Raw genomic sequence first — 24731 nt, 5'->3', positions numbered from 1 at the left:
CATAAATGCTACTGTTATTATTACTATTATCTTCCTGGTACAACATGTCCAGTGAGGGGCTAGGCATGAGATCAGCAGCTTACGGTGTTAAGAAGATGGTCAGGAACAGAGAGTTCTTTAAAAAGCCATTTGTTAAGCATTATTAGCTTATCTCTGCTGGGTGGGTGAACTTGCCCATCTGCTTTTTTAGGGTTGTAATCTAAATTCTCATTTTAAGCAGTCTGAGAGCAAATGTTAACAAGGAAATCAATTCCAAAGCCCTTAGCTTCTAGTTGCCCTTTGACCAGCTGATTTCAGATTAAAGCCCAGGCCTGGGAATTGATCAGGCATAACCAGAAGGCTGTGCAGAGAGAAAGATGTGGAAGACTTTCCTGCTGTCCACAGTCTTGACTTGGGGGGTCCTGGGCCTTCTAATTCCAGCCCAAGGTGAGAATCTCTGCTTGACTGCCCCAGAGTGGGGAATGATTTCTGGGGGAAGGTGGGAGAGTATAGAGTTAATTGTTATTTTTTCTTTTGTTGCCCAGACTGACTGGTTGGAAAGTCTGGAGATGAAAGGTTATAGTTAATTTTGTTTTCCTGGGAAAGATCTGGGTTTGCTACTATAGACTTTGTCTTCTCCACGTTACACACAAAATCCTTCCATCAGTGGAATTAACTCTGGAAAACAACCATCTAATCTGAACAATAATTTAAGTACCAAGCATTGTGCTAGGAACTGGGGGATACAGAGACAAAGGCAAAACAGTTCCTGCCCTTAATGGGTTTGTAATGGAATGACATGTGTAAGAATATGCATAATATGCAAAAAAAGAATATATGGTAGTTTGGGGAGAGAGGGCACTGGTGGCTGGGTAGAGCAAGGATGGCTTGATATAAAATGTAACATTTGAATGAAGTCTTCAAAGCAGCCAGGGATTTTGAGAGATGAGAAGGGTGACACAGTATCATTGTGGGCTGTGTAGCAAGCTCAACAATATGGCTAGAAAACTGAGTATGTGAAGGAGAGAATGTGTGAGGACCACAGAAGGAAGGAAAAGACCAGATTTTGAAAAGCTTTAAATATAGTTATTTAAATATGTTCCATATGACCCTCCAGAGAGGTAATATGAACCACCGAAGGTTACCAAGTGTGTGTAGGTAGTCTGATCAGTGGAATATGGATATGGAAATATCACTTTGGTAATTGTGTGGAGGGTGTATTGGCATACAAAAGAATATGAGACTATTGCTAAAGTCCAGCTAAGAGACACCAAGAGTCTGAACCTGGCTGATAGCTGTATGAGGGGAGAAAAGGAGATGTTGGAGGGGCAGAAATGACAATGTCAACAGAGTGGATTTGTGGAATGAGTTGAAGTGAGGAATTGAGGACTTTTAAAAACTTGTTAACTTGTAATGTCCTCTACAGTAATAAGAAAGTTTGGAAGATGAGAGAATTTGGATAGAAAGAAAATGAACTTTGCTTTGAATATGTTTGGTTTAATATTACTTTAGGACAACTACTTCAAAATGTCTCATAGGTAGTTTGTGTTATAAGAAATTGTGACTGGGCATATAGAACTGATAGACAATGGCATAGAGTTTATATTTGAACCCATTGAAACTGACAAGATCAATAAGTGAGAGAGAACTAGATCCAGGACAGAGCTGAATTGGATACCCAGCTAGGACATGTATAATGAATGGATGAAGGAGGCAGGAGAATCGGATACGAGGAAACTCAATAAAGAGCGATTAATAAAAATCCAGACGGGGCAGGTTGGTTAGCTGGGTCAAATGCTGACAGGGTGAAGAGAATTGAAAAGAGATCATTCCCTTTGGCCCTTAAGAGGTCCTTGGTAACTTTGGAGAGGGTAATTTCAGCTGAAAGATGAGTGCCAGATTAGAAAAGAGGGAGAAGAGGAAGATACTTAGTCTATAGACAACCTTTCAAAAACTGTAAAAAAAAAGGAAAGGCTATAAACAATGATAGCAGAGATGGTGTGACAAAATAAAATTTTAAAGTGAGGAATTTTTGGAAACTACAGAAATGAGACCCATGTGTGAGGAAATATAGATTATAGGATCATGGATTTAGAGCTTGAAAGACCCTCAGGCCAACCCTCTCATTTTACAGATGAGTAAACTGAGGTTCAGGGAAAGTAAGTGACTTGATCAAGGTCACATAATGAGTAAGTGGAAGAATGATCTTAGAGCATCCTGATTCCAAGTCAGAACTCTGCACAGTGTCTTGGTGATTTGATTTTTTATTTTCAACCTCAAAAAAATCTGTTGTCATAGAGGAGAAAACTCAAAGTTCACGAATGACCTATGTTTCAGTACACTTGTGTATTTTTCATTTTTTAAATAATCTTAGTAGAGATGATTGATAAGCTTTTCAAGGTGTCAGGCAGAGCTGTGAGCCCTTATAGATCTATATCATCAGTTCCTTTTCCTAGCTCCTTAATCTGGGCCGGCCAACTTGTATTTTAAAATATATTTTAATTACAATTACATTACAATGTTTTCCTTGGCAAGCTTGTGTATTTGAAAACATGATTCTGAGAAAAGATCTCCAGGCTTCAGTCACAGAGCTCCATAACACAGAGAAAGGTTAAGGACCCCTTGACTCCTGTGTCAGAGAGAGGGTGTGACTATGGACCATGGAACATAGGGCAGCAAACTGCTTCTGTATCAAAAGATTTAGGACTTTAAGAGACCTTAAGGGTCATTAAGGTCAGTCACTTCATTTTCGAGAAGAGGGAATTAGGTCCAAGGTGAGGAAATGATTTGCAAAAATTCCTGTAGGTGTTCCGTGGGAGGGTTGAGATTCAAACCCTCATCCTCCCTTTCCTGAATCAGTCCTCTGCTATCCAACCATGGCTCCTACTCAAACCTTTTATATACTCCAACCCCCACAGAACCATTTTCTATCTTCCTCCCTTACCATTTTCTTGGCCTCGTGTTCTAAATTTTTCTCCTTCCCTCCCCCCCTCCCCCTTTTAAACAGTAAGCAATCCAATATAGGTTAAACATGTGCAATTCTTCTGGCATATTTCCACAAGAAAACCAGAGCAAAAGGGAAAAAAAGAGAAAGAAAAAAAATCAAGCAAACAACAATGAAAAAGGTGAAAATACTATGTTGTGATCCCCATTTATTCCTAATAGTCCTCTATCTGTATGCAGATGTCTCTCTCCATCACAGGACCATTGGAATTGGCCTGTATTACCTCATTGTTAAAAAGAGCCAAGTCTATCATAGTTGATCATCACATAATTGCTGTGTACAATGTTCTCTTGGTTGTACTCACTTCATTTAGCATCATTCCATGCAAGTTTCTCCATACAAGTCTCTCCAGGCCTTTCTGAAATCACCCTGCTTATCATTTTTTATGGAACAATAATATTCCATTACATTCATAAACTATAACTTATTCAACCATTTCCCACTTCAGTTTCCAGTTCTTTGCCACTACAAAAAGGGCTGTTTTGGATGTGTATCCTTTTTCCTTTTTAATGATCTCTTTGGGAAATAGATCTAGAAGGGACACTCCTGGATCAAAGGGCATGCACAGTTTTATAGCCCTTTGGGTATAGTTCCAAATTATTCTCCACAATTCCACCAAAACTGTATTAGTGTCCCAGTTTTCCCATATCCCTTTCAACATTTATCATTATCTTTTACTGTGATTTTAGCCAATCTGAGAGTTATGAAGTGGTATCTCAAAGTTTTCTTAATTTATATTTTTCTAGTATTTTTTTCATAGGACTAGAAATGGCTTTAATTTCTTCATCTGAAAATTGTCTATTCATATCCTTTGATCATTCATCAATTGGGGAATGGCTTTTATTCTTATAAATTTGAGTCAATAACATATTTTATAAATGAGGCATTTATTAGAAACACTGGATATAAAAATTTTCCCCCACAATTTTTTGCTTTCTCTTTGCTGTACAAGATTTTGCTTGTACAAAACCTTTTTAATTGAATATAATCAAGATTATTCATTTTGCATTTCATAATGTTCTCTAGTTCTTCTTTGACCATAAATTCCTTCCTTCTCCACAGATCTAAGAAGTAGACTATCTCTTATTTGGAGGACAATTCTGTTTGATTCTCTTGTTTAAATACCCAGTTTAAGTGCTGCTTCCTTCAGAAGTTTTCCTCATCATCTTCAGATTTTTCCCCAAAACTTTAATTTGATACATTTTGTTTTTATATAATCTTCATCCATAAATATATTTCTCCTCTTTTTAAAACCATTCCTTATAACAAAATATTTAAAAAAAAAGAAAAGAAAAATCAGTTTAGTCAAGCTAACATATATCAGCTATGTCTGATGGTAAATCCTAAATTCTGTACTCATAATTAGCACCCCAACTATAAAAAAATAGAGCCTTATCAGATTTTTCTATTACTTTTCCTGGATGTTTTCTCTCCAATTATTTTGCTTCTCCCTTGTATTCTCAGTTAGATTTCTTTTTGAGGGGATGGAGTACAAGGGGGAAGAGGGAGGAAGGTGAAAACATACATCTTCCACTCATAATGCAGATTTCCAGATTGAAGCCTGTATTAATTTTTTCCTTTTTTGTTCCCAGCTCAGAGCTGAAGGCCTTGCCTCAAGCATCTGCTAAATAGATATTTCTCCAATGGAATAATTTTGCTGGGCTCTGGAAATGACTTTAGCTCTGTGCTTTTTTTCTTTTTATTTATTTTCAATTTTTAAGACATTTTTATTTAAAATTTTCAGTTCCAAATTCTATCCTTTCTTCCTTCCCTGTCCTCTCCTCTCCCTGAGAGGGATCATATAGGATATATATATATATATATATATATACATATATATGTAATTATTTAAAACATTTCCATATTAGTGATTTTGTATAAAAAAGTCAAATAAAGGAAAAAATTAAAGAAAATGAAAAATAACATTCTTCAATATTCATTCAATCAATATCAATTCTTTTTCTAGAGGCCGATAGTATACTTCATTATTAGTTCTTTTATATTGTCTTGTATCAGTATATTGCTGAGACTAGCTAAATCATTCACATTGTACAATATTGCTATTACTATGTACAATGTTTTCTTGGTTCTGTTCACTTCAGTTCATGGAAAAATTTCTAGGTTTTTCAGAAATCATCCTGCTTTGTGCTCCAGGATTGTTTTAATTTGTATTTTTCTTATCAATACTGATGTCATGGTCCTCTTTGAGAACAAAGAACAAACAACATCAAAAGTGATTTAGAGCATTTCATATGATTACAGATAGTTTTGATTTCTTCATCTGAAAACTGCTTATTCATAGCCTTTGACCCTTTATCAATAGAGTAGTGACTTGTATTTTTATAAATTTAACTTAATTCTCTTTATATTTGAGAAATGAGGCCTTTATTAAGGAATCTTGTTGCAAAATTTTCTTCCCAAATTTCTCCTCAGCTTTCTGCTTTCTTTATAATTTTTGTTGCAATGGTTTTGTTTGTGCAGAAACTTTTTGATTTTATATAATCTAAATTATGTATTTTACATTTTATAATCTCTTTGGTCCTAAATTCTTCTCTTATCCATAAAATTAACAGATAAACTATTCTATATTCTCTTAATTTGCTTAAATCATGTACTCTTTTTAACCTTGGTATACAGTGTGAGATAACGGTCCAGACCTAGTTTCTGCTATATTCTTTTCCAGTTTTTCCAGCAGTTTTTGTCAAACAATGACTTTTTGTTTCAAAAACTTAAATCTTTGGGGTTGTCATTATACTAGATTACTATTTCTTTCATTATAATATAATTTGTATCTAATCTATTCTACTGATTTACCACTTTGTTTCTTAGCCAATGTAAAATTGTTTCAGTAATTATCACTTTATAATGATATGGTACACCTTGCCTTCTTTTTTAAAGCTTTTTATTTTCAAAACATATGCATAGTTTTCAACATTCAATCTTGCAAAACTTTGTGTTTCAATTTTTAATCCCTCCCTTCCCTCCATGCCCTCCCCTAGACAGCAAGTAATCCAACATATAATGGATTATGTTAAACATGTGCAATTCTTCTAAATATATTTCCACAATTATCATGTTGCACAAAAAAAGTCAGATCAAAAAGGAAAAAAATGAGAAAGAAAATAAAATGCAAATAAACAACAAAAAAGTGAAAATACCATGTTGTAATCCACACTCAGTTCCCACAGTCCTCTCTCTGGGTATAAATGGCTCTCTCTGTCACAAGACCATTGGAACTGGCCTGAATCACCTCATTGTTGAAAAGAACCACATCCTTCAGAATTGATCATCATATAGTCTTTTTATTGCTATTCTCTTGGTTTTACTCATTTTACTTAACATCAGTTCATGTAAGTCTTTCCATGCCTTTCTGAAATGATCCTGCTGATCATTTCTTATAGAACGATAATATTGCATAACATTCATATACCATAACTTATTCAGCCATTCTCCAACTGAAAGGCAATCACTCAGTTTCCAGTTCCTTTCCACTACAAAAAAGGCTGCTACAAACATTTTTGCACATATGGGTCCCTTTTCCTTTTTATGATCTCTTTGGGATACTGATTCAGCACCTCTGTCTTCTTAAGCTAAATTGGAGGTGGAATTTCTGGGAAGTAGTAGCTTGACTAGTGCTCAGGATCCTAAAGCTAGACAGTCCCTAGGGCAGTACCAAAGCTGCCTAAAAAAGCAATCATCCTTCTCTGGAGTGAGTTCCTTATCTCTGGAGATCTTGAAGGGAAGTGATGACCACATTCCAAGGACATTGTGGAGGGGATTCCTACTCAGGTATGGATTGGAAGAGAGAGATCTAAGGTCTTTCCCCTTCAAAGCTTTTGTAAGAGTTCAGTTTATAAAGTGAGTATCTCTAGATGAGGGAAAGTGGTCAGGATACTTTTTGTTTTTAGGGTTTTTTTTCAGAGAAAATTGGAGTTAAGTGATTTTTCTTGTCACATACAATTAGTAAGTGTTAAGTGTCTTAGACTGAATTTGAACTCAGCTCCTCCTGATTTAAGGGCCAATGTGCCATCTAGCTGCCCCAGGACTTTTTAACTCTACAGATCACTTCTGGAGATATTTAATTTCATTTTTTTCAATGAATAGAAATAGATTTTTTTTCTCCTTTCCTTCCCTTCTCTCCCATTACAGCAATAACAAAATAACAACATCAACAACAACAAGAAAAAACCAAAGCTCTCATAATAAATATACCCTATTAATCAGAACAAATTCCTAATTTGGCAATATCCAAAGACATAGCTCCTTCTACATATACCCTGGGTCATTAGCTCTCTGTCAGGGATTAAGCAATATGCTTCATCATCAGTCATCTAGAATCATGGCTGGCCATGGTATTGATCAGTTAAGTCTTTCAAAGATGTTGATTTGTTCACTACTATTATTATTCTATACATTTCTATAGGTTACTTGTGAAAGGGGGGTGTTTACAAGACTTAGCCTGTATTAATTTCTTCATCTTACCTCTGAGATGAAAGTAATCATGACAGAAATAAGAGTCCTGCATTCCCATTCAAGAAAAGATGGTGGAGTGGGATAGATAGTAGAATGGGATAGGACATTTCCAGTGTTTTTTCATTCTGGACTCTCTGTCTATCCCTGTGGATTTTCTTCACCTTTACTCACAGGGGACAAGGCTGATGACCCCATCAGGACCACAGAATATGGAAAGATACGTGGGACTCACATCAACATCAAGACACTTGACAAAGGGGTCAATGTTTTCCTGGGAATCCCCTTTGCCAGACCCCCTACGGGGTCTCTGAGGTTTTCTCCTCCACAACCACCAGAACCATGGAATGATGTGAGAGATGCAAATATTTACCCACCCACGTAAGTAACTTCCTCAGTCTTTCTGTTACCAGATGGGCATAAGGCACCATCATGTCTTAACTAATGTATATCTTTCCCAGTGCCTAAAACATAGTTCTCTGTAAATATTTGTTATCTAGTTTCTTAAATGAATAAATGTCCCAGGCTAGGACTATGTAGCCTTGAAAATTTTCTTACTTTGTCTACATTTATAAAGGATTTTAAAGCTTCAGAACAGCATGGTAAGGTACTCAGTACACATATTACCATAGATAGGAAAATTAAAGCCTTGAAAGATTAAAAGTTTCATCTGAAGTCACAAAGCTAGTAAAATTTCAGATCCCAGATTCATTGACTCATAAATTATAAGAGTAAGAGGAGGTCATAGACACCAACTAACTCAATCTTCTTGTGTTTTTTTTTTTAATTTAAGAACTCCTTGATTTTTTGCTTTGTTTTATTTTGTTTTTTAAATATGACCTAGTTCTTAATATACACCCTTCCTTCCCTGGACTTACCATGGAGACTTTCTTTGAAAAAAAGGCCATTCAATGGACTACAATGCCCATATACAACATTCTGCACCCCTAGTCCCACCCTCTACTGAAGGGAGATAGGTTTCGTCATCTGTTCTTTGGAACTAGTATTATTTACAATATTGAATCTTGAGTTCAGCTACCTCTCTGGGTGCTTAGGTTTGCATAACTATTGTACATATTATTTTCTTCTGATCATTTACCCCCTGCATCTGCTCATACCCAGTATTCTCTGAAATTATCTCTCATCATTTCTTATCATTATTATTATTATTTTTAAAGGGTTTTTTTTGGAGGCAATTGCAGTTAAGTGACTTTTCCAGAGTCACATAGCTGGTAACTATCTGAGAGATTCTCATCATTTCTTACAGTGCAATAATATTCTATTCCATTGATATAACACAATTAGCCTGGCAACTCCAGGGTTGATGGGCATCAGTTTAGTTTCTGTGGAGTATCCCAAAAATTTTAGTTCCTTTTAAATTTTAACACATCCTGAATGCCAGACTATTTTTTAATAGGTGAGGAAGCTGAGGCCAAGAGAGATGAGTAACTTATTCAACGTTGGCTTAAACCAGTGGTTCTCAAACTTTTGTTTTCAGTATCTTTATCCGATTAAAAATTATTGAGGATCTCTCCAAAGCATTTTTATTTATCTGGATTATATTTATAGACATTTACCATATTGGAAATAAAAACTATTTTTGAATTTGTAGACCCTCTAAAAGGGTTTCAGAGATCCCCAGGATTCTCTAGACCATACTTTGAGAACCACTGGCTTAAACCAAAGGTTCTGTTATGTCTATTGTGTTAAAAACAAAAACAAAAATAAAGACACAAATCCTAACATTTCTATAGTGCTTCAAGATTTTCAAAATGCCTTCCACACATTAATTCATTTGAAATTTTCACTTTACTGTCCTGTCCTCATATAATTGTTTGTACTAACAATTCTCATAAACTTCTACTGTGATAGAGTGATCTGGCAGGAAGTTTAGAGATCATTTAGCTTAATTCCTTCAGAGGCAAACTGAGTCCCATTGAGGTCAGGTGAATATCCTGAGATTTCAGGATATTAAGTGGTAAATCCAAGGTTCAAAACCAGGTACAGTGATACCTTGGTACTTGTCTGCCTCAAAACTTGTTGAATTCTGCATTTGAAGCATTTTAAAGAGGAAAAAAAATGCTTCAGCACTTCATGTTTGCTGTGTACTCGTCCACTTGGCTGCCGTATTGTTGGAGCAGTAAGGGATGTAAGGTCAGCCAGGAGTAATGCCCAGTCCCTACTCCCAGTGCTATTGCCCTTGGTCATGGGCAGCTATTTCCTAATGAAGGCTATAGTTTATAGGAGTGTCAGCTTGAAGCCCATGATGCTGAAGTTGTGTAAATTGGTGGGCAGGTTGAAGGGCAACACCTGCATGATAATGTGGCAGCAATATACAGTCTCTCAGCTCCCAAAAGAATAGTACTGGAAGGGTCATTAAGCAGCTGGCATGATCAGCAGAAGGAAAAGAGGCAGGAACAGGAGCAGTACCAACAGTGGCATGAGCATCACTGCCATGAACCTAGACAGAAGTGGCAGCAGCAGTCATGGTGGAGGGGAAGGTGGAGGTGGGCAGTGAAGGAACCAGGATTCCTGGCAGCCCTATGTCCTGGGTAGAAGCCAGAACCCTGGGTGGCAGAGAGCATGGGCCCATAGCTTCTGCCTCCATGTCCATTGTGTGTCCTTTCCTCCCCATAAGAAATCTTAAATGACTTAGTGTGTGTGGGGGAGAGTATAAAGATAACAGTTCTTCCAGAAAATAAGTTGGATCAAGTAGGGAGCCCGGCTAGGCTGGACTGTCTTGTTTCTTTACAGCTGGAAACTCTACTTGCTCCTTTGAGGAATTGGGTGGGGAGAGATGGTTAGGCTGCAGACTGGAGATGTACCCCCTATAGGAAAAGTTTATTAGTACTCATGCCCTTCACCATCCATTGTGCCTTCTGGAACCAATTAATGATGAGAATTGAGGTACCACTATATTCTAATAACTTTTTTTTTTTTTTTTTACTAATTGGTACTTATCTGCCTCTAGATTACTAATAACAATAGTTAGTATTGCATAATGCTTTAAAGTTTTCAGAGGGCTTTATAAATAATATTTCAGTTGATCCTCCCTCAGACCTTGTAGGTAGGTGTAATTATTCCCATTCCCAATATAAATATTCCTAAAAGGAAACTGAGACAGATAGAGGTTAAATAACTTGCCCAGGTTTACATAATTAGTAAGTGTCTGAAACTGGGTTTGAATTCAGTATTACTGACTCCAAATTCAATTGTCTATCCACTGAGCTGCCCAGTTACTTATTTCTGCTTTGTCCCAGAGAACTATTTTAGGAGAAAGAAAGGGTTGCTTTCTTTGTACATCACAATGGGTGGCAAACACATATGCTGAACTTTATTTTGCACCATTAACTTAATAATAGGTTCTAGCAGTTCTCAGAGTATGGTCTGGCATCCTTTTACATGGTCCACAAACACAAAAAATTTTAATAATAATACTAAGATGTTTTTATTTATAACATAGTAAATATCAATAGCTATACCCCTTATAAACAAATGCTTTTGGGAGGAAAGCTTCAATAATTTTTAATAGTATAAAGGAGTCCTGACAACAAAACATGGAAATGTTTTGTTCCATGTAGTTTGGAAATCATCATTACTGTTTCTGTTGTTAATATTGTCATTAATATTAATTAACTGGCCCAAAGTAAGAGTGGATGGTGGGACAAGAGTAGAAATGGAGCTGGAGTCCATTTGAAACCTGGCATCATTATACCCTCAAATGAACAGGATTCCTTCTGTGATTCACTTCAGGTTCATTCTTTCCTCTTTTTTTCCCCAGGTGTTTGCAGGATATTATTATTTTAGAAAAACTGATGATGCTCCTGAAAGTAAACTTCCCTATTATTGCTACTTCTGAAGACTGTTTGTACCTCAATATCTATGTGCCGGACCATGCAAAAGAAGGGGACAGATTGCCAGTAAGTGGAATCTTTGTAACTTCCACAGCATGGGATGAGAATCCTAGGGCATTAGAACTGGGTGGGACCTTAGAAATTGATTTGTCCCAGCAGCATGGGAATAGTCAGTCTCAAAATCTCTCTAAGAAGTCATCTATCGTTCTCTGAAGTTCTCTGGGTCAAGGAGCTCACTGCTTTTCAAGGAAATTTATTCTTCTTTTGAGCAACAATTCACAAATTTACCAAGTGTTTGCTTTTATGAGGCTGAAATCTGCCTCTTTATAACTTCAGGAAACTAGTTTTGTGATCTGGAATGGAATCCATTTTCCCCTAAAAGGTTATTATTACTAACAGAAAGAATTGCTAAGATATGGCCTTTAAAAAATTTCTTGATCCTCTCTAGACCTGTCATTTCACTGCTGTAGGGAATTTCACTAAGGGGAAACTTCTACTGATGAAAATAGGTATCTCTTCTGTAACTTGGAGTCCTAATGTACTGAGATGCTAAATAATTTATATATGGTATCAGAGCTGGAGTGTGATGGGCATTAATGCTCTTGTAGACTGCCTCTGCTTCCATGGTTTCTCCATCTGGAGCAGTTAGGGTGCTAACCAAAAAGTTAGCCAACTGGAACAAGATAGAGATTATCTCCCCATGCTCCATGATCTTTCCAGGACACTGTTAAAAAGCATCATAATTCTTTCAGAAGCAGGATCCATAGGTATTCATGTGAAGAAGCTGTCTCAGCCTAATGTGTCAGTTGCTATTACATATATGTCACAGACAGGACATGAATCTAGTTCTTCCCAGTTCCAAATCCACCCCTCTCCCATTTACACCAAACTTCCTCTCTTAAGATATGATAATGAATAAAACTGCTTAAATGCCAACTCTCCCATGAAACCTTTTCTGAATTTCAACAAAGCAATATTCGTCTTGACATTTTTTTCTCTCTGGTTCTGGTTTCTTAATGGCAGGTCCTCCCCCAATACCCATACAGTTTATTCTTATGTAGTAAAAACTTCTATGATGGAGATACATTATCCTGAGGAAACAAAATAATGCAAGTATTTGGTGTAAGTGATCTAAGATACCTCTCTCCCCCCGACCCCCAAGTCAACATATATATGTGTAAGTCTTTGACAAGGTAACATTATCATATGTTCTTGGAGAAAATGATATTCCATACGCAAGGATAGATGGTAAAAAGGGCTGGCAAATATGCTGAACAGAGCAAGCATAGTCTTGGATAATGAAATGAGATTTCATCCGTTGATCCTTTTTCTTCTAATAAAGTGAGTAGCCTATGAGAATCAGCAAAAGACATAGTCTGTGCTAGTGATCTGGTCTAGACAAAATGATATTCCATATGCAAGGACAGATTTTAAAAGGGGCCAGCAAATATGCTGAACAGAGTAAGCAGTCTTGGCTCATGAAATAGGTTTTCATCGGTTGATCCTTCTTTTTTCTATTAAAAGTGGATGGTCTATGAGAATCAGCAAAAGGCATGATCTATGTTAGTGATCTGGTCCGATTCTTTAGCTTGGCTTTGAAAACAGTTAATGTTGTATATAGCAAAGTTGTAGTCACTTACTATTTATAATGCATTCTCTATTGTCTTATTGTGTCTGTGTCTTTTAGAATCCATCCAGGGGATCGTACTCCTTTTGCCTGTTCCCAAAGGAACAAGGATCCTTTAAAAGATCATGTTTTGCTCTGTATGTATCTTTGGCAACAGGAGGATTTCAGGGAGCTTATTTGTACCAGGAAGATTCCAAGGGAACTCTGAACTGCCTCTGAGTCTGGCCAAATAGGCTCTTTTTGTGAGAGTAGATCTGATGCATATCATTTCTACTTTTGATATACAGTAACTTGATAAGAAATAAATTTACTCACATTTATTGCTACTTTACTATAGAACTCAAGGGAACAGGATACATTGTTTTCCTATTGAGCAAGGAAGCTACAGAGCCATGTTTCGTGGGATTTATTCCTATAAATAAAACCCTGTCTGATTCCTGCAGGTGATGGTGTGGATCCATGGTGGTGGTCTCCTTTTTGGCTCTGCTTCCATGTATGATGGTTCAATATTGTCGGCTTTCCAGAACGTGGTAGTGGTCACTATCCAGTACAGGCTGGGCATCCTTGGGTTCCTCAGGTGAGACTTACCCCCAAGTGAAATCTAAGTCATTTGCCTTGATGAGGTCCTAGTGTTCATGTCATTTTTTGCCATGCCAACAAGCTAAGCCTACCATAATAGAGAAGTAGAGAATTTGAGTTCAAAGTATGACTATGTTGCTTATGATGTATGTGACATCTATCAAGTCACTCTGTGAGCCTCAAATTACTCATTTACAAAGTGAGTGAACTAGATGCTCTTCTTCGGAATTCTCAATCCTTGACTAAAATGTCTTTCAGCACTGGGGATGAGCATGCAACTGGCAACTGGGGTTACCTGGACCAGGTGGCTGCCCTGAGGTGGGTCCAGGAGAACATTGCTCACTTTGGAGGAGATCCTGACTGTGTGACCATCTTTGGCGAGTCTGCTGGGGGAATGAGTGTTTCCTCACATGTAGGTGATAAATGACCTCAATCTGGAAAGAGCCTTCTTGTAGCCAATCCCAAGATCAGGTTACATGAACCTAAATTTTTCTTTTTTCTTTTCTCCTTTCAAAACTGCTAGGGCTGATGATTTCTTTTCATAAGGCTTCTGCCTGCCATTTGGAAATCTCTCTAAACTCCCCCCCAAACCAACTAATTATTTTGTCCTAAGGGTGGTCCCAAACCCTTTTTACTCATATTTCATCCAAGAATGAGGGTGACTTTTTTAAATTTACTGACAACAAAGGAGAAAAGGTAAAAGAAAAGGAATGAGTCATAATGATAATATTAACCATGAACTGATGCATCAGGGATTCCTAGTTTTGTTATTAAGAATACCTTCCTACTAATACTAATCCAAACTTTGCCATAGCTGAAAAAAATCATCACTCTGTGCCCAACTTAGCCAGGCTAAGTTTAGATCATAGACTTAAGATTCATTAGGAAGCCTATAATCCAAGCTTTTCCAGATTGCTTGGACCTATTAACTTTAATGACACTGACTTAATAATGATAAATAGTATTTGTGTAGCTAGCACCTGAAGGCCTGCAAAGTCCTTCACATACAAGATTTCATTTCACCTTCATAACAGCATAAGACATCATCATTTTATGAATAAAAGCATTAAAGCCAAGATTATTGGGCTTTTTCAGAGTCTCTCAGCTAGCAAGTGTCAGGAGCAAAATTCAATCTCAAGATCCTTCTCACTCCCAATCCAACATTGTATCCAGTATGCATGTGTCAAACTCAAATTCTCTGTGGCCTCCATATTGACAGTTTTTTAATTGCAATGTTCTTTCTGTTTTATTATATTTTTATTTTGTGAAATATTTCCTAATTATATTTTTTGGGGGAGGCAATTAGGGTTAAGTGACTTACAGACTTAGTGCACTAAGTGCCTTAGCCCACAGGTAGTATGTTTCAGATCGAATTGGAACCTTTCTCCAGGTCCAGTGCTCTACCCATTGCACCTCCATTCTGTTCCTCCCGATTATGTTTTAATCTGGTTCTGGCACACTCAGGTTGTCATCCTCCAGCAGTGCATTTGACAGTTTGACATAATCTACGTATGCTGTCCTGACACAGGTACCAGGCTATGATGTGACATCTGGTAAAGACATCAATGAAGGGATAACTATGATAAGGATAATAATAGCTGACAGGAGGTAGCAGGATAGAGGATTGGAGAGGACCTGGGTTCAAATCCTGGCCCTGCCACTTACTAGCTCTGTGGTCTTGAACAAATCCCTTCCCTTCCTTAGCCTTGTTTTTTTTTTTTTTTAACTAGATTGTAAAATCTTCAAAGGCAGGTGTCTTGATTTTGTTTCTCTACTTCCAATGTTAAGCTTAATGCCTGAAATATAGTCAGTACTTTACTAGATTTTTTAAAAATTCTCTAATGTGTAAAAGGAGAAGTATGAACTTAGTTGTAAATCTATGATTCTCATATAGTAGGCTAGGATTTACAAAGCATTTTACACCTGTTGTCTCATTTTATGCTCACAAAAGCTCAGGGAAGTCGTTAGGGCTAAGTACAGGGGTGTGGAGATGCAGTGAACAAACACAGGCATTTCATCATACCTTGGACTTCAATCACCAGAGAGAGCTGGACAGCACCCAACCCTAAGTAGGCTCCCTTTATGTTAAACTAGTATTTAGTCCTGGCTGGGCCAAATGACCCAAAGGCCAGGGTCCCACAGAGAGCCTGCTGTTGGTAACTTTCCTAGATGATCAGCTTGGGGAGGGGCAGGGTAAATAACGGTCCTGACTTTCAGACTCAGTCTCCTCTGTCTCTGCTAAGTCAGGAGTGTCTGGACCTCCTATAACTGCTTGCTCCTCCACTCTGCTGTGCTTTGCTCCCCCAGATTCTGTCTCCCATGTCCAAAGGGTTGTTCCACAGGGCAATCATGCAGAGTGGTGTGGCCATCCTCCCAGGCTTGATTTCTTCCAACTCAGAATCCATTGTAAGAGTAAGTTCCTTGTTTTTTGGTCTTTATAATCCCTCTTATCCTTCCTTAAATTTATTGACCTCCCAACCCCATGGCCCCGTCCCACTGACTTTTGGGCTCTCCTGTACTAGAAAAAGGTTCATTGGAATCATTGAATGTTTAAGCTGAAAGTTACCATAGAGATAATTTAGTCCAATCACCCTCTTTTACAGAGGAAGAAACTGAGGCACAGAAAAGGAGGATTCAATTCCTTGCTCTTCTTCCAACTATGCCTGTAATTTTAAGAAAGTTAATTTCCATTCTTGGAGCTTCAGTTTCTTCTTCTGTAAAAATGGGTTAGATTAAGTGGTTTTTAAAGTCTTTCTAGTTCCAAATTCTATGTTCTAATAATCCCAGTACAGAAGTAAGAGTTCCTTAAGGGCACCCAGGTGCAAGTTAGATGAAATCATCTGTGAGATCCCTTCCACCTCTATATTTCTGTTATTCTGCAACTTGTCCAGGGATACATAATGAACTGATGACTGAGCTAGGACCACAACTGAGGTCTCTGAGGCAATATTAGGGCTCTTTCAACATACCAGACCCCCTTGTCTCTCCTTTATAAGCAATGTCTTTTCGCCCTGAAGAAATGGTTAAATTCTTTGGGGGCAGGGACTGTGTCTTTGTAACATGTCCCTTGCCCATCCCCATCCAAACTGGCTGGCACCGAGTCCTGTACACAGGAACCTTGTAATTAGTGGACTCATCACTTTAAGTATTTAGACAGATCCCCATTTGGTCTCCATTTTGCTATGACTATATCATCACCCATCCATTCTTTGTTAGGTTTTTTGGTAGTTTTTCTACTGAATTGGATGAGATTCTTCTACTTTTGTGTAGATTAAATATTCACTTTTCTCTTTGCAGCACATTGCCAACTTGTCTGCTTGTGAGAATTACAGTTCGGCTGCCATAGTTGAGTGCTTAAGAAATAAAACAAAAAGAGAGATCCTGGCCATTAGCAAGGTAAGTAAGAAGAATTGGAAGGAATAAAGAATCAGCAAGAGTTGCCAGCTCAGCCTAGAGCAGGAGCTGGACATTCATTCCCGACACTAATTTGATAAGCAATGGGATAAGGATCTTGAGAATGTCACTAATTCTCCAGATCTCAGTTTCTTCCTATGTAAAATGGGAAACTTAGACAATGGTCTGGAAAGGTCCTTCTAGATCTAAGATCTCTTCCATCTTTAACATTTTATTTTCTAGTGGTCCTTTCCAATCCCAGCATCCTATGCTTTAAATATTTAGTGTTCTTAGTCCCCTTTCTAGCACTGGACATTCTATGATCTATGTCCCAGTTCTAAAATTCCATATTCTATAATTTTTTCTTCTAAGATTCTTTCCTATTCTAACATTCTGTTCTAATAACGTTCTTTTAATATCTTTTTATTCTGTAAGTTTATGGTTCTATGGTTAGAGTTGTGAGAGTACCATGATCAAACTTGGTTTCAGAAATACATATACTCAAGTGGAAGACAGATTATATGGAGTTGAGAAAAGATTGGAGGCAGGTAGATTAGTTAAGAAACTATTGTAATAGTGAAGAATGGTGATAAAGAAGTAATGAACTGGATAAGGCTTGTGTGGGATAAACATTATAGAGGAAAACTAGCCTTTTTTTCTGCTGCTTTTTATCTTTAGCTTTTCAAGATAATCCCTGGAGTGGTTGATGGGAAGTTCTTTCCCAAACATCCTGAAGATCTTTTGGCTTCTGGAAAGTTTCACCATGTCCCCTCTATCATCGGTGTCAACAATGATGAATATGGTTGGATCATTCCTGTTGTAAGATCCTTGATTGTTTCTACCACCAATTCTCCTGCATGAATGGAATGGCATAACAGGATTAGGTGTACACAATGTTTGGGGATCTTGGTAATCTTGATCTCTAAAGAATCACAGAATTTAGGAGTTGGATGGCACCTTGGGTTACTATGGAGATTAACCCAGGGATAAATTTCTACAGCATCTCTCACAAGCCTTTATTTGAAAACCTTGAGGGGTAGCTAGATGGCACAGTGGATAGAGTCCTAGCCCTGAAGTCAGGAGGACCTGAATTCAAATCTGTCCTTAGACATTTAATGCTTACTAGTTACATGACCCCTGAGCAAGTCACAACCCCAATTACCTCTCACTCCCCAAAAAAAACCTTCCAAGGAGAGGGGACTGTCATCTTTTAAAGCTTCCCTTTTCACTTTGAAACAGCTCTGTTTGAGTAGGTATCGTTATATCAAGCCTATTTTAATTTCTATTCATTATTGCTCTTCATTCTGCCCTCTGGCCACATTGAAAAAGTTGTTTATTTTTTCTTTCAAATTTTCTCTTTCACATGACAACCCAGAAAATACTTAGGCAGTTACCATATCTGTCTCTGTTAATCCTTCCATTTCCTATTCAATTTCCTTTCCTAGCTTAAATATTCTTATTCCCTTTAATAAATCCCCATATGGCATGAATTGGAGCCCTTTATCATCTTAGCTACTCTCCCCAAATAATCTCCAAATTGTCTGTTTTCTTCTTAAAATATAGTACTCAGAACTGAATACAGTTCTCTGGGTGTGGTATGATCAGTACATGGTGCAAAAGAATTATCATCTTATTACTGGAGATTCTGACTTTCTTAATGCAATTCAAGTTCACATTGCATTTTTCCAGGCCATGTTGCATTATGAACTCATTATAAACTTGTGGTCTACCAATACTATGTATTGTATGTATTGTACCAATACTATGTAATGTATGTCTAACCATACTGTCCTCATTTTGTACTTGTGAAATCAATTTTTCCTGAACCCAAGTGTATGATTTTGCATTTGTCCACATGAAATTTACATTTCTTCTTACATTTGGTTCTCTGCTCTGAGCTGTTAAGATTCTTTGATAACTTGACTATATCAACCATATCCTTCCTGGCTTTGTGTCATTTGCAAATTATATGTTCCTCTCATCTATGCTTTTAGCAAATTCGTGCTTTTCCAATTTTCCATGGAAGAGTCAGAGGTGACTTCAAAGTCTATTTTCTCCAAAAATTGCGTGACTGTTTAACCTACTCATTTTCTCAGAGAGACCCAAGGCAGTTCTGGGTGTCTGGTAAAAATACATACATACATTCATACATTCATACACATATATATATATATATATATATATATATATATATTCTTCATAAGTTTCTTTATCTTAAAGACACAGTGAATACCAGTTCACATTGACTCAAAACTTTGTACTTTACAAGAAACAAACTGAGCTCAATGTATCCTCAATGACTAGAGGCTGCATTGATGAAGATCACCATTTTTTACAGATGAGACAAGTAAGGTTCAAGGGGGAAAAGCAATTAACCTACAATCCCACAGCAAGTCAGTAACAGAGATAGATCTAGAACTCAGGTCTCCTTACTTGTAGGGCAAATCTCTTTCCTAAGAGACTGCAGTTCTTTAGAAGTAAAGGTCATTGGGTCTACAGGGATATTATATATGCCATTGAAATGCTGCTTCTTAGTCCACGTGATTAAAGTTGAAATATTTCTATGGGTCAGATTGAAAGTCTTCTATGTGTTTCTCCTGTGAGTATTTAGCATTATTGAGTTATTATGGTTATTATGAAATGTGTCCTAAGGATTGCTTTCTGTGTCCCAAGTATTGTCTGGTGTGTGCCAGGCAATGTGCACTAAATACTGAGTATCACATCACAGCTCCAGTATTATGTGTACTGGGCATTATTTGGGAATAATTAAACAAACCTATAGGAATGGAGTTTGCTTAAAGAAAGAAATGACTTCCTTGGGTTAAATTAGTTTTAAAATATGTAATGTTCTCCAAGTATACTTATGATGCAATTTTTCTCTCGATGCAGAGCATAGGTATCTCTAAGTTCAAAGAAGAAATGAACAGAGAAAGCATCCAAAAAATACTGTTGAACCCACTCATGGTAAGATTTATAAGGATAAAGTGACTTTCTTTTTCTTCCTTCATAGTCCTAGACTCATGGTCACAGAGTTGGAAGGAACACTTAGAGGCCGTCTATAACAATAATTATAAGACCTACCATGTATATATAATATTTTAAAGTTTGCAAAGTAACTTACAAATTATTTAACTTGACTTTTAGAGCAATCCTGTGAGGTAGGTGCTACTATGATCTTCAGTTTACAAATGAAGAAAATGAGATTAAGTGATCTGCTCAGAGTCACACATCTGATAAGAGTCTAAAGCTAGACTGAAACTAAGTTCTTCCTGATTCTAGGTGCAATGCTCTATCTTCTGTATCACTCAACCTGGTCTTCTTTCTTCTGTGAGCCCCAAATAGCTTCCCCACCATCCCCAAAAAGTCATCTAATATCTTCTTGCAAAATTGAACCCCAAAAGACTAAACTCTGGGGAGGCAGCACAAGGATGTGATGGGACTCAGGATTCCCCAGCGGCTCTGCCCAATGTACTGGAAGGCTTCTTACCCTTACTCTCCCTCCTCGCTTCTCTTCTCCTCTCCCGTCTCCTCTCCTGTCCTTTCCTGTCCTCTCCTCTTCTCTCCTCTCCTTTCCTCCCTTCCTGTTCAATTTCTCCCCTTCATTTTGTGCACTCTGTAGTCTCATCTCTTAATTAACCAACATAAAATTCCCAAACAATTCAACCCAGCTAAAATCTTTTCTCTGTTAATATTTCTTTTGCTGCATCTCATATAGGGTATCCCTCCTGAGATCGTAAACATAATGATGGACAAGTATTTAGGAAATACTGAGGATCCTAAAGAACTTCGAGCTCAATTCCAGGAGATGATGGCGGAATTAGTCTTTGTTATTCCTGCCCTCAAAGTGGCCAAATATCAACAGAGTGAGTATTGACTTTGAACCTTTACCAGAACAGTGATATAAGGTCTCATCTCTGGAGTGATATATATCTCACCTGTGCATTCACAGAGAAGAAGGTTTTCTGCCCTTGGCCTTAAGACTGGTTGAACCCCTTCAATCACCTTCCTACTCTTATCCTCCCTATTTGCTCCATTTCCATGAAGGTTGTGCTTACTAGGTATTGCCAACAAAAAATAGCAAGAGTCATTACCCACATTTCTACAGTATTTTATGGTTACCAAGCCCTTCATATGCCTTTTCTTTCTGTATCCTCACATCAGTCCCATGAGGATAAAGAGCTGAGGGATTATTCTCTTTACCTTATAAGTGAAAAATCAGCCTCAGAGAATTAAAAAGATCTCCCCTAAGGTTCCATAATAGATCAGCAGCAAGGTCAGGATTCCAGCCCAAGTCCTTTTACCCCAGACCCCAGCACCTGTCCTCCCTCACAGCATCACTCTTTGACTGTACTTGTTTAGGGACTGCCTTTTAGGAGCTTGCCTGTTAATGATCAGCAACCATTGCGCTCCATTGCAAAAGAGGGAATCCATGACACCTGATCCTGTCCTGTGTTCAATATATCAGTAATTGTGGGCATTTTTCATGCTTGCCTAGGTCCCACCTCTCCAGTCTACTTTTATGAATTTCAGCATCGACCAAGCATATTTAAAGGTATCAAGCCAGATTATGTGAAAGCGGACCATGGTGATGAGCTGCGTTTTGTCTTTGGAGCTCCTCGTAAGCAAGGAAGACTGTGATGGAGGTGGGGAGGAGGGGGAGATTTGAGAAGGGGCAGAAACCCTGGGGCTTTGGATTATAAACCCTGTCACCTGCTCTAATCTCTCTGACAGCTAAATGAATTCCAGTTTCTCACGTTTCCATATATCAGCTCATTTAATCCTCATGACAGCCCTGTGAGGGTAGTATATGGATGCAAAATGATCAATCCTATTTTAGAAGGAAGGAGACAGACCTGGAGGAGGAGAAATGATTCCCAAATACACAAGTTAATAATAGTAATGTTAACAGTGGACGTTTTTATAGCACATATAGTTTTACAAATGATATGACTTTATACATTTTATCTTATATGATCCTCACAAAAACCTGTGATGTAGGTACTATTATTATTCCCATTTCATACTCCAGGAAACTTGGGCAAACACACATTCAATGATTTACCCAGGCTTTCTCAGTTAGTAAATGGTAGTGCTGGGATTTCATCCCACCTGGGCTGTACCCCAAGTCTAATGTTCCATGAAGCACTGAACAAGAAGCCAGCTGGCCTTTGAGAAGACAGATGGCCTAAAGTCTGAATGTGAATAAGGATTTGGCTCTTTGGATTGAGTCTTGGCTTTGGAGTTAGGCAGAGTTAGGCACAGATTGCATAGGTCAACAGAAATCCTGGGAGTTTTCCTAGTATCAATGCAACATGTTGAAAACTGCACTTTAGGAAAATGACCTTGGAGGCCTGAATGGGATTGTTTTGGAAAGAGAAAAGGGAAAGAGAATTTTGGAGTGGGGGAAACTCTTATACTTCATGTTAACCTTAATAAAGCTGTTTCCTTTCTGTTATTAGTTTTAGGTGGAGCCACAGAAGAGGAAAAACTACTTAGTGAGAACATAATGACCTACTGGGCAAACTTTGCCCGCAATGGGTGAGGATCCTACCCCCTGAAAAGGCTCCCTGTAAGGGGTCTCTTGATTTCTTGTTCCATAGGGGAAAGAAATTCCATAATTCATAGAGGCTGGTTCAGAGAAAACAAAATGATCTATCACCAGTTGAGTAAGGCCTGCTGAACAAACACAGCCCTTTCCTCAAGTTCATGGCCCAGGGATCACACATGTTCACCTTGGAAGGAACACAAGGATGAGAGGTGCCCTGCCTAGCCCACACTGTCACCCCTGAGGCCTTGGGACCTTTCTTCTTCCTGAGAAGCAGCAGGATGTATCCTGGAGGAGCAAGGACTTTGTTGACTTTGTCTGAGGCTCACCAGAATTCAAATCCTAGCTCTGCTTTTCTTAACTTCCTATTTGAATGTCATCTCTCTATACTTTCTCCTTTAGATGATTCTCTTCAAAGGGCCACATGAGATTAAGCCAGCCTGCTTCAGGGGAGATAAACAGGTCTGATCTCCATGGTTGCTGCCTTCCCTGCCTTCCTCCTCTCCCTACAACTTCTCAGAATTCAGGAACTATTCAGGAAATAGTTCAGGACTTATTTAATCGAGTAGATGTTAACTTTCTAAGCCTGCTAATTCAGTAACATCTTTCCTTCCTAAACCTATGTGGTTTTTTTGTCTGTAGGGACCCAAATGGTGCAGATCTACTGTACTGGCCAAGCTATAATCAGAGTGAAGAGTACCTGCAGCTGGGTCTCCAGCTGTCTGTGGGACGGAGCCTGAAGGCAGAGAAGATGGAGTTCTGGGAGAAGAACTTGCCTCAGAAAAAGGAAGCAGTGAACCCAGACGACCAGCAGTCATGAGTCCTAAGCCTAAACTATTTTTGCTACTGTTCCTTGTCTAATAATTTTCAATCATTTTCTTTAAATAATTCCTCAATATCTACTAAATATATTATACTTTGGATCAGCTATTTTGACTCTCATTCATTATTACTATTAGAGAAGAATTAAACTGACATTCAGATGGGATTTTATGATGCTATATAGAAGGGAGGTAGCCTGGTTTAGTGGATTAGATATTGAGCTTGCAATCAGGAAGTTATGAGTTTAAATCGTACCTTTGATACTTAAAAGCTATATCTTCACTTTTACTCTGAGCTTCAGTTTCCTCATTTGTTGAATAAAGGGCTTAGACAAGATAGATCTCTTAAAATTCCAGCTCTACAGTCTATGCTAAGGCCATTCCATCCATCTTCCCCATAGAAAAGAATCCTTTATCCCCAGAATTATGCCAAAAAGAGCATAATCATCATCTGACAAAACAAGAAAAGCAAGGTTCAGAGAGGAGAGATGGCTTGTCCAAGGCCACAGAGATAGCAAGTTGCAGCTGCAGACTTAGAAGCCAGGTTTTCTGATTTCAAAAACAACATTCTTTTGAGAATACTTTGCTGCTACTATAGAGTGCTGTAAATAGCAGCATCTCTGCCCTGCTTTATAGTTTCACAATCATATTAAAGATGGCATTTTTGGTGAAAAGGCAGTACTTTAGTGTAGAAAGTATATGAAACCTGGAGTCCAAAGCCCAGCATTTGAATTCCACTTTTCCTTCTAATTATGAAGCAGCTGAGTGATATCAATAAATCAATGGATTTTGGATCAGGAGAACCTGAATTCAAATTCCACTAGACTCTTACTCATTATGTGACTGATCCCTGAAAAGCCACTTAAGCTTTCTTAGCCTTGGTTTCTTTCTCTACAAAATGGGTATAATATTATAATCTATTTCCCAGGTAATAAAGTGTCTTGTAAGCACTAAGGCTCTGGGTAAATCCAGACATCCTGCCCTAATTTTAGGGCAGAATGTTTGTATTTTTAAATCTATTGATTTGTTTTTGGTAAAGAGAATGGGGTGAATCATTAGATTATCTCTCAGCTTCTTTCCAGCTTAAATAATCAATAGTTTTAAAAATCGCTCTGTGGTACAGGTAAGGCAGATATCATTATTTTAAAAGAAATAGATGAATATAACAGAGTACAATGGTTCTTACTGGATGGCAGCTGTTTGTACATAGAATAAGCAGCTCTGATGGGCAGGGGTAAAAGGCATTGTCAAGGAATTGCACATTGGGAAGAGAAAACTGGCTAGTTATATTTCAAGACCAAAGGATGGCAGGTAGAAGGGCAGAGTCTTCCCCTCCTGAGCTCTCTCAGAGAGAGCAAGGAACACATCCAACAAGATGGGTGACACTTACAGCAGGAGGACTTGGATGAGCCAACAAGTATTTATTTGGTACTTTTTTTGTATGTTTGGCACTGTGCTT

General features: G+C 38.0%; 1 protein-coding gene across 1 annotated transcript; it reads left to right on the top strand.

Annotated features, from left to right (window-relative positions):
• Positions 1–219: 219 nt before the first annotated feature.
• On the top strand, positions 220–23381 carry LOC100927223 (liver carboxylesterase 2-like). Its single transcript, XM_003758394.4, has 13 exons — positions 220–426; positions 7630–7834; positions 11235–11373; positions 13378–13511; positions 13772–13925; positions 15821–15925; positions 16811–16909; positions 17585–17725; positions 19796–19870; positions 20622–20769; positions 21402–21524; positions 22366–22444; positions 23094–23381. The coding sequence occupies exons 1-13, from the start codon at positions 357–359 to the stop codon at positions 23269–23271; spliced, it is 1650 nt and encodes a 549-aa protein (XP_003758442.1). The 5' UTR covers positions 220–356; the 3' UTR covers positions 23272–23381.
• The last annotated feature ends 1350 nt before the right edge of the window (positions 23382–24731 follow it).

The sequence above is a fragment of the Sarcophilus harrisii genome, chromosome 2 (assembly GCF_902635505.1).
Source record: "Sarcophilus harrisii chromosome 2, mSarHar1.11, whole genome shotgun sequence".
Taxonomy (NCBI): Eukaryota; Metazoa; Chordata; class Mammalia; order Dasyuromorphia; family Dasyuridae; genus Sarcophilus; species Sarcophilus harrisii.
The sequence above is the reverse complement of the archived record's forward strand: the minus strand, read 5'-3'. Positions and strand labels throughout refer to the sequence as shown.